The sequence below is a fragment of the Sceloporus undulatus genome, chromosome 8, assembly GCF_019175285.1.
Source record: "Sceloporus undulatus isolate JIND9_A2432 ecotype Alabama chromosome 8, SceUnd_v1.1, whole genome shotgun sequence".
NCBI classification, from domain to species: domain Eukaryota; kingdom Metazoa; phylum Chordata; class Lepidosauria; order Squamata; family Phrynosomatidae; genus Sceloporus; species Sceloporus undulatus.
In genome coordinates, this window is record NC_056529.1 from 28,181,372 (window position 1) to 28,192,088 (window position 10,717).

Genomic DNA, 10,717 nt, shown 5'->3' on the forward strand with positions numbered 1-10,717 from the left:
ACTATTACTCACCAAGATGGCAAACGCTTCTGGGAGCTCAAGTGCAAACATTTAAAAACAACAAGACAAAAATGTTGCAGCAAGAAGTGCAACCAAGGAGAAGATCATAGGTAACAACTAGTAATGCCTATTGAAGGTGCTATTTTTTCTTATCAAAGGAATTCCTAGTTTAGAAATGGTGACTTTTAGACTTCAATGCATCTAATCCCTCTTAAACCATATTGACCATTGGCTATGCAATCTGGGCATTTTAGGAATTACAGTCAATAAAAGCATTTCCCCCAAGATCCAGGAATTATTATCCAAGCAAGGTGCTGCTGGTTTTTTCTCCCAAAGACACTGGAGACACAAGAATGCCATGCCATCAGCTACATACCTCCCCAGAAAAGTATCTCTCAATGATGCCCAATGCAGCTCTATAGACCAAGGCATTCTCATGAGTCTGGAGGGCTTCAATCTTCTCCAGGCCATCAAGTTCTTCAACCAGAAGACTCAGCTTCTCCGTCTCACCAAGCTTCTCAGCCGACTGATGTGGGGAGAGAAAGGATGAATGAAGAAGCAAGAGGAACAGAGAAAGCTCATACTTATTGTCATTTGTTTAAAATTTTTAACTCCCAGACTTAGATTCTAGATGTGTCCTTCTTCCACAAGATCCCATTTCTAGACCCCCAAACTAGCATAGATTCTGGAAGCTGCAGACTGAAAAAACTAGCATTTTGCTAGCACTGTCTCTATTTACTACCAATGATGGCACCTATTTCCAATGGAGCTGAGTGTTAGTAGTAATAAACAAGGGCCCAGACTGAATGGGTGCTCCACACTACAGTAGACCCATTGAATCAAGAGCACTTACAGAAGTGTTGAGTTTCGATTCAGTGGATCTATTCATATTTAGGCAACTGAGTCCTTTGACATATCTAAAACTCAGAAAATCATTGGCGCACAAGCATCCACGGTCTCTAGATTCATCTCAAGGCTGTAGTCCAGGAAAAGTCAGAAGGTTGTTACTCTTTAAGGTGCCACAAGGTTACTTGCTATGTCTAGGGAATCCATTTTGTCCCTATGGGACCTTGCAGGGAAGGATTTTTTCCCTTGCAATCCAGGTTTCTTAGGCAGGGTATGGTACTGTAGAGGTATCAGATGGCACTTTTTAAGCTTGTCATCCCCTCTATGTTCTTCCATGGCTTCTTCCTCCTTTCTTATCCCCCCAAAAATATTCTGGAGAAAAGGAACAGAATACTTGCACGATACCTTTTGTAGGTGTATTATTTCCTACAAGATTCCATTTCTAGAATGTGGAAAAGGTCATGTTTGGGGTTTCCAACTCCCAGAATCCTCCAGCAGAGGCCGGTGGCTATTCCAACTAGCATCTATAGTGGCCCCTTGGCATCCACTGGGGTTTGGTTCCAGAGACCATCCCATGGACACCAAAATCCATGGATGTTCAAGTCCCATTAAAAACAATGGTATAGTAAAATGGAGTCCCTTATATAAAAATGGCAAAATTAAGGTTTGCATTTTGGATTTTAATTTTTTGGATACAAAGGGCTAGCTGTATTTCCAACATAAGTTGTTGGATAATATAAATAACCCATCCCTGCCTATTTCCTACATCTATACTAAGGTTGTTCTCACATGACTTTATCCTTACAGAGACATAGTTTGACTTCTAATTTATTTTGCAGGCTGAATCCATGATGATGCCACTAACCTCTGGTACTCACATGCCATCCAAGTTTAAAAGAATGGAGAGAAAGGAGCCTGAAAGCAAACTGGTGAAAATCTCACACACTTACTTACCATGAAGAAATTGGAGATGCTGTCCAAAATCACCAAGATGGTCTTGGCATCTTTGGTGGTCAACAGGTTCAACAGAGGCTTAAGAACTCCTGCATGTATCATTTCCACCACTTGCTCTACAGTTCCTCCAGTAGTGAAGTTGGCAACTGCCCAAACAGCCTCCTTTTGGGCTTTGAAATCACCCTGTAGAAAGCAGGAGAAAGACAAACAAGTCATCCATATAGAAGAGTGCAACCAGTGATGCAAGGCAGTCAGGACTTGCAAGATTTTTCGGTTAGCAGGGATTCCAACATTGGCTGCCACCCCTGCTGCCCACTGGACTCTTCTGTTCCGTCTGAGTTAAGCTGCAATCCCCACAAGGAGCAAGAGAGGAAAAGGATCTATCCAGCAACATGTTATTGTGACCTATCCCTGTTGTAATCCAAAGAATTTTCAGCTGGGCCTTTGTTTTGAGTTGTAAGACTCATTAGCTGTACAAAATATCTGCTCCTTATAGAGATTAAAATTGGTAGTTCTTTTAAGACCAACTCACCCACTTGGTTTTTTAAAAACTCTCTGCAGGGGTGTTGTTATGATAAACATAATAGCAACAACAACAACAGACATTCTATGAGTGCAGCCCTTTGCACTTGGCAGTGATTGATAAGGCCATCCTTTGCCCTTAAGTTATGATCCTGTCTCTCAGAAGGCAGAGGCCATACAAATGGTCTTATATGAATTACATTCCACATGTTTCTTTTTTCTTCTTCTCACAACTCATCATGATGAATTAATATATGCTATGGAAGGCACTACTAGATTCCTTCCTTCCAACTTCTGACATTTTAACCATATTCACCCAATCTCCTTTTTTAACTGAGGTATACCTTGACAGGTAGCTGTAGATATGTGCAGAGACTGGAAATTTCTGATTACAGGCTTCTACTCTGTGAGAACCTCCCAAATTTTTGTTTACAGAGCATTACAGAAACACATCTTTGCTAACTGAGGTACACCTACATTTGTTATCAATCGATGTTTAAGAGCTAGATCAAGGTGTCATTTGGACACACGTGTTACTTTTTTTAAAAAGCAAGGTGTTACCTTGTCTAGAAGCTCCACCAAGGGAGGCAGAAGACCACAAGTGATGACCTGTTGGATCTGACTGCATGGTCCAGCTACAATGTTGCTCAGAGCCCACGCCGTCTCCTTCTGAATGGTTGACTTTGGGTGACGCAGGAGGTTGGGGAGGACCGAAAGCACACCTGCATCAATGGCCATCTGTGTCTGCTCATCTGTCCCGGTGACAATGTTGCCCATGGCACGCAGTGCTGGAGTCTAACAAAACCAAGCCCAGATGAGGAGGAGAGATGAACTGGACAGAAGGATTGCCGATGCTGTTGACACTGTTCTTATCCAAGTCATCTCCGACTATGACAACCCTATCATAGTATCTTCTTAATCAGATTTATTCAGAAGACCTTTGTCATTGCCTTTCTTTGAATATAACCCAGTAGCCTTCCAAATGTTAAGTTGGCTTGACCTTGTATAGCTTCTGAGATCAGGCAAGATCTGCCACCTTTGGGGTATTATAGTCATATAGTTCTGGAGAATTTACAATGCAATTGCAGCCTTCCAGCCTGCTACCTTCCAGGGCTGTTGGACTACTACTCTCACTACCTCAAGCCAGCTGACTAGGGTTGATGGGAATTGCAGTCAACACATCTGGAAAGCAGTAGGCTGGAGCTGCAATCACTGCAAAAGACAGCTAAGTGCAGTTCTCCTCATATCCTTGGACTTGGACAGCAGCTCCCATCAGACCTAGTCACACTGGGAGATTCTATTTTTGCATTTGTGGAAGCCTACATGGGTCCCAGAGGGTCCCTAGAAGCAATATAATGCTCTCCGGTACCCACTGCAATTGCACACCCTCAAAAGAACCAAGCTCTGTAGTGATGCTTTCCCCCAGGTCCCTCTAACTTACCAGGAGAGGCAGCTCCGAATCGGTCATGAGTTGCACCAGCCGCGGCAGGATGCCTGCCTCTACCACAACCTGGATACGATCATTGGAGCCATCCGTTAGGTAGGAAACAGCCCAGCAAGCATCTGAGAGAATGTCCTTGTCTTCGTGTTGCAGGAGGCAGGTGAGCGTGGGGAGTATCTGTTTCACGGCCCCCAGAGGAGGGTAGGGGTTTTTGTTTCTGCAGAGGTTGGACAAGGTCCACGTGATGTTTCTCAGGAACCCAACCTGGAATTGGAATATGCTTAAGCATACAGGGAGTTGTAGTGTAGTGACCCCACAGCTTGCAGCGTTAGTATGGTGGCTCCTGCATCACTTGGGTGCATGAATCCACCCTCACATTGTCTTACCGCCCCATATGAGTTTATCTGAGTCTTAACCATTTTCAGAGGAGGGCTTTTCCTCTGTCCAGCTACCTTTCTAGGCTCATCTGGACACGATGCAAAGAGAGCTACTCCAGAGCTATGAACTCCTTCCCATAAGACGGTGATATGGCTCTTTCTCTGCTCTCTTTTTGCCTGGCAGATGAACAAATTTGTCTTCGTCAGCCTGGAGGCTTTAAGTGGTTGTGGCAGGATGTACAATGATGTGCTGTTTTATTAATATGCAGTACAGTTGGCCCTCTGTATAAATGCATCCACAGGTTCAACCATCAATGGCTTGGAAATATTTCCAAAAAAAATCCAAAAAGCAAACTCCAAAAAGTTATAGGGGTTCCAGACATACTATTAAAACAAACCCTCTTTCCTACACTTTCCAGAACTTTAGTGTAAGAGGTAGATTAGGTCTCCTAATCCCCCCCCCCCATTATCATCCTATCTACAAATGAACAGATATGAAAAGAAAACAGCTTCTAGCTAATCTTGCTACCTTGCCTAGTAGAAGTTTATACCTACAGGAGTTGCAGGTGTCACCAGAGACAGAAGGGGAGGAATCACGTTGAAGATAATCAGAGTGTCTCTGTACATAGGACCATCACCTGCACAGAAGAAATATTTTAAATTGTAGCAAAACTCACTTTTTATACTCTATACACAGAAAAGCACTCAGTTCTCCTCAAATTATAAGATTGCATTTGGGTCAGCCAAGCATATTTAAGGAGCACAGCTTGGAAATTTAAAGAAAAATGGAATGGGGAGGACTCTAATAGTACCTTTGCTAATTTATTTCAGCATGGGCTTTTGCAGATAGATTTATTCAGAGGTGGTTTGCCAGCCATTGCCTTCCTCTGAGGATGAGAGAATGTGACTTGCCTGAAATCACCTAATAAGTGCCATGGCCAAAGGAGAATTTCAATCCTGCTGTCATGGAGTCAGTCCAGTACTGAAGACACTATTCCACACTGTCATTGCCTCCCATTGAAAATAAGAAGTAATGAGTACCAGTTATACTTTTAATGTGCTACTCTCCCAAGCGCTGTCCAGAGGTCTAGGATCTCAGTCTCACTGACCATGCTGGCAGAAGTTGATGTAAGTCTATTGGTAAGTCCAAAACATCTGGAAGTGCACTATGTTCTGAAACTGTACCATATTGGACAAGGCCACCCTACACACTTATTTTATATCCCATCTTCTTCCTTAGGCTGGGATGAAGCACGACTTCCAGCATAACTAGAAACAGGCCAATATCTCTTCATTTGTTCATCAGCTGCCCTCTGGAAACCAGGAAACACCTTTGCTTACCTGCTATGTTCCCAAGTGCCCACACAGCCTGCTCACAGATGTGCATATGGGGAGAAGACAAGAGAACCACCAAGCCCTGGATGGCATTGGCTTCCACAACTGCTCTGGTTTGATCAGATGTCCCTGAAGCTATGTTAGTGAGAGCCCAGGCAGCCTCAAACTGCAAGGTGGGGAGATCATGGTGATACAAGAAGTCCACCAGTTTTGGAATAATCCCAGCTTCGATGACCTGGTTGATCGGTGGATTCTTCTGCCTGGACAGCAGCTTCCTGTTGGAGTGACAGAGGGCAACTTTCATGGACTATTGAACTGACTTCATCATGGCCACAGAACTACAGATTCCTCCCAAATGCTTCTTCATGGTTCATGGTTGCAGAGAAGGCTAAAGACCTTGTAAATCTACAAATCCCAGGATTCCATAGGATTAAGTGCCATATCATTTAAAAGTGGTGTTAAACTGCATTACTTCTACAGTGCAGATACACCCTGGGAATCAGTGATGCTAAATACTCAACATCATTTCCTCCAAGGACATCTGGGTAAATATGGGAGCATTTGAAGCACAGGTCATTTTAGCCAAGTGCTTCAAAAACCATTCAAGATATTTGTCAATTTGAAAATCATTTAAAATGACAACAATGTTACTTTGAAATAACGATGTTTATTACTGTAATTACTGGCTGATCTTGATTTTTAGTTTACTAATAATGATTTTTTTAAAATGAAGATTTCATGAAATTAAGACTTTAATTGAAATTAAGAACAAACAGCCTCTAACAGCAACATACAGGTAGAGCTAATTTCCACATACCTGACTGCTTGAGCAGCCTTAAATTGTAAATGAGGGTCATCTGATTTTATCACTGTGATTATTTCCTCCAGAGACAGCTTAGCAGCCTGCATTTGGAAGAAAGGAGAAGGTTACAAGTCTGCTGCAACAGTGAAACTGCAGTACACAAATGTTTGCAGCCAAGCCACTAATGCATGGGGCATAATGGGCCTCTACTGAATGAATCCAAGAGTGGATTTCAGGAAAACCTCATGATGTATCCCTGCAAAATGCCTGGAAAATACAGCTCTTAACTCTCCCATTATTTGCCATAATATCAAACCAAAAATAGCCCCACTCCATCCCCAACCAGCACCTCAGACTGGATCTTTGGATCACCAAAGCAGCACTAAGCATTAACTGTTTGAAAACCAGTAAGCTTCTGTTATTAAACAGCAGACATGTGTGACAAAACTCTGGGACTCTTTAGAGGCCTCTCATTCATAGGATTGTTGTATGTCAAAGCCAACTTGGCAGCAGTTAATAACAACCCACGATGTAGTTGCCCATCCTTGTCCTATGCCCCTCGCTAGGTATATACCACATTCTTGTCATCTATCTCCGGAGACAGGTTATCCTCTGCAGTGATACAGATGTTCCTTCGCTTCAAGATATGTTCATCTTTCTTGGCCTTACGAAGTTCAACCCCAGCCTCTATTCTTTGCTTTCTCATTACCTGGCAAGAGAAAATAAGTCCATCATTACACCAGTTTGCAAGGCCTCTCCACTGTCCAAACAAACCAATGCTTTCAAAAATAATTTGACTGGAATAACCGATTGGGAAGGAGCCCTCAAAAACACAGCTGCCAGCCAAAATGGAGTAAAGCAAATGTTGGCAGATTGTTTTAGGTGGCAGAGAAAGACGTTCTGGGTAGGATAGAGTACCATGAATGGAAGCACACTACGCTTTCATGTTTCGTCGAAGGTCACATTTTCTAACCTTAATACCACATTTGGCTTTTGCCTTTGCTAGACTAGATGTGTATATTCTGCATGTTCATGCCTCATCAACCAACAGCCCATTGATTCACTCCCCACTGAGCCTGGAAAAACTATGTTTAGCACAGAAAGCCAGTGTGGTGTAGTGGTTTGAGGGTGGTTTAATATAAAGACCAGGGTTCAAATCCCCACTCAGTCATATAAACCCATGGGGTAACTCTAGGCAAGCCATACTCGCAGCCACAGAGGAAGGCAATGACAAGTCTCCCTGGAATGTAGAGATATCTTGTAGTGCGTTTGAAACTAAAGAAAGAAGTTGGCAGCACGAGCTTTTGTAGACTAAAGTCTACTTCCTCAAATGCATCTGGAAATAGACTTTAGTCTACAAAAGCTCATGCTGCCACTACTTTCTTTCAATTGTCTCAAAGGTGCTACAAAATCTCTTTACATACTGGTTCTACAGACTAATACAGCTATATCGTTGAAATCTCCTTGGAATAGATCGTGCCAAGATGACCTCATGAGAGGGTCACTATAAAGCAACTACTCTCAGAATTCCCCACTGACCAGACTGAGTGGGAATTGTGATCCAAAAAAGTAACTTCCCCAAGCTTTGGACACACACATTAGGATCCCCGTACGTACAGCGAAGTCTTTGCCTTTGTTTTTGAACTTCCGCATCCGCTCATCTTGCTCATTCGTGGTAGGCATCTTCTCTACTGTCTATAGACAACACACAGACGTACTGGCAGGGCAAGTATCCCTTTGCACCTAAGAGACAAGAAACTGAATTAATACCTGGATTTAAAGTGTGCAGACACTTCCTTCAGCCTCACCTTTGCCTCAAAGGCAACCAGCATAACTGATGGGTCAACCATCTTTCACAGAAGCCTATCTACAATAAGGAGTTTATAACATGAAGGAGATTGGGAATTTATCTTGTGAATATCCCGGGAAAATCACACAATTATGCGCAACAACTTCACATGACATCGCACAAAATCTGCTATTAAAGTGGTCAGAAAGAAGTATTAATGCGCATCTTTTTACTTTCGGGATTCCAGCAACAATGGATTTCCGATATTTGCTCAATTGCACGTGATAATCATTCGTGCAATTACTTGACATTTCCGCTTCATTTGCAGAATGCTTTAAATGCACTTTAATCTCAAAATCAGCCCCAATGTGATAAACTCCTAGGTTAGTAAAGGGGACATGCCCCCCCCAATAAAGTCCCAGTAAATCCCAGATATTCCTGAAACACAGCTAGGAACAAATGACCTACATACACTCTGACTTGGAACAGAGAGCATCTCATCCACTGTGGCTGGCCATGATGGCAGGGGATTCTGGGACTTGTAGTCTAAAATGTACCTTTACAGAGCTCTGATCATATGGGCCAATTTAATGTTGGAGACATGTTCTCCCAAAACCCAATGCTATTACTGCTACTTTCCCTCCTGCATTTCAGCTCCAATGTTAGTCATCCTGAAAACACAGATAAAGGCACTCCAGCAGAATTAGCACCACTACCTATTAATGTTGCTGCCAGAATGCACTTATTCCAAGCGCTACGAAAAATGATCATCTGGGGCAACTCTTAAAGATCGGGTTGATGTAAGGATAAGCTTTAGAACTCTGGGTAAAACTGGGTCACAGGGACTCAGAACTAGTTCGCAGCCTCCAAACTTTAGAAGGACTTCTGTAAGATCATTCCTCCTTCAGGACAGAGCCTGGAAGAAGGGCTTTTGGAACACAGTTCCCAGAATCCACTAGCTAGCCGCCATGGCTGTGGGATTAAGAACCTAAGAACAGATGGATCAAACCAAAATCAAGTAACTTGTAGCGTATTCGTTTTTGTAACCTCTAAGACATAACTAAGTGATTTTGCAATGGTAACACAATCCGCTCGGGAATAAAGGCGTTTATTTTATGGTGCAACTAGTAACTGGTTCTGAGTTACTTCTATAGTTACAGGGGATATGTGGCCTCACTACTTAAGTGTACTTTGTGCCATAGGCTTTCAGCACTCCTCCCCCTTTAAAGTTTTTGTAAAGACTCGCTTTCATAGTGGGGATGATGCCTCAGGTGAATCGATTCACCAATTCGAAGCAAAATCGAATCACTGATCAGATTAAATGCTAAGTGGGAATGCATCCATTGTGTGCCTTCAAGACACTTCTGACTTATGGAAAATGTACAACGGAACTAAGGTGGGATATTATTATTGTAAATAATAATAATAATAATGATTGTCTGGCTTTAGGAAAGGCTAGAACAGCGTTTTAATTTTAGGATAAGTTCTAAAAGCAGGGCACTGAAAAAGCTCCCCAGCTGAGTAAGGATCAAATAGGACCAATTTAACTGATCCAAACCCATTAAAGTCTATGTGAGGGAGCTGGAATTAGTGAAAATGAATCAATGAGGTCCACCTGTATGGAAAATAAACAGCATTTTTACTCACTTTTCTGCCCAGCAAACAACTTTAGGCAGCAATCCCATTCAGTACTCACTTTCCTGGGAATTACCCTCATTTTTAAAAACAGTGCTCTTAGGGTTTCTCCATAGTAACAACTCACTATGTCCAGTGCTGTGCAAATTCATAGCACTTTATAAATAAAGATTAATAATAATAATAATAATAATAATAATAATAATAATAATAATAGCAGCAGCAGTTATAAACTACTTGGGAGTCCTAATCTGAGAAAAAGGCAAGATAGTAATAATAATAATAGTTATAATAATATTCAACCCTACTTATTTCCAGGTAAACCATACCATTAAAGCATCAAAAAAGGGAGCATCCTTCCAGAATCATTGAATTGTAGAGTTGGAAGAGACCACAAGGGCCATCCAGTACAACCCCCCCCCCAAACTAACAGAGTCAATGAAATATAAGAATATCCAACATCCACAAAATGATGATACCTTTATGGGACCAACCAAAGTGCACACAATACCTTGGAAAAGTCAATTTAACTTCTCTGCCCCAATACACAGGAAATTATAGTTTTTCTTCCTGCTCCCCTGTCTTCCCCTCTCTGTGAAATAAAGTATAATTGACTAAAGAAACACCAAAGAGCCTCCCCCATCCATTGCACTCTACCATCTGCTACTTACAGCTTTCCTTCTGCAAGCTATGCTTCAAGGCAAGCCCTGCCTGGGAGGTTCTTAAATCTCCAGGAGCAACCTGTCACTCATATCCCTCTTTGCACCTCCATTGGTCCCTCCTGAGGGTGGGTCTGCCCCTTTTTGGTCCTCACTGCAGGTGGCTGCTTCATACCTGAGAGAGGCAGCTCACTTGAGCACATGGGGATGGTTCAGGATGAAGGATGCTGAAGGGCAGAAAGGGAGGACTGTGTGAAAGGACCATTTACAAACTGGAAGGATTTGCACATCTAGAGGTGGTGATGGAGCAGGTTTTCAAGTGGGTGGAACATATCAAGTCCAATATGCATCAAATAT

General features: G+C 42.4%; 1 protein-coding gene across 6 annotated transcripts in view; it reads right to left on the reverse strand.

The window, feature by feature from the left end:
• The window catches only part of KPNA7 (karyopherin subunit alpha 7), a 50,239-nt gene that overhangs the window by 919 nt on the left and 38,603 nt on the right, over positions 1–10,717 (reverse strand). For 5 of the 6 annotated variants that reach the window (XM_042437377.1, XM_042437376.1, XM_042437381.1 and 2 more), the window contains 10 exons: positions 10,373–10,587; positions 7,895–8,020; positions 6,852–6,986; positions 6,293–6,378; positions 5,482–5,750; positions 4,696–4,778; positions 3,764–4,027; positions 2,884–3,117; positions 1,801–1,983; positions 377–526 (listed from right to left, as the gene is read on the reverse strand). In XM_042437377.1, coding sequence (XP_042293311.1) covers positions 377–526; positions 1,801–1,983; positions 2,884–3,117; positions 3,764–4,027; positions 4,696–4,778; positions 5,482–5,750; positions 6,293–6,378; positions 6,852–6,986; positions 7,895–7,960 — 1,470 coding nt within the window. In that variant the 5' untranslated portion in view covers positions 7,961–8,020; positions 10,373–10,587. The remainder of the gene's footprint in view (positions 1–376; positions 527–1,800; positions 1,984–2,883; positions 3,118–3,763; positions 4,028–4,695; positions 4,779–5,481; positions 5,751–6,292; positions 6,379–6,851; positions 6,987–7,894; positions 8,021–10,372; positions 10,588–10,717) is intronic. The other variant, XM_042437380.1, reaches the window with a different exon arrangement.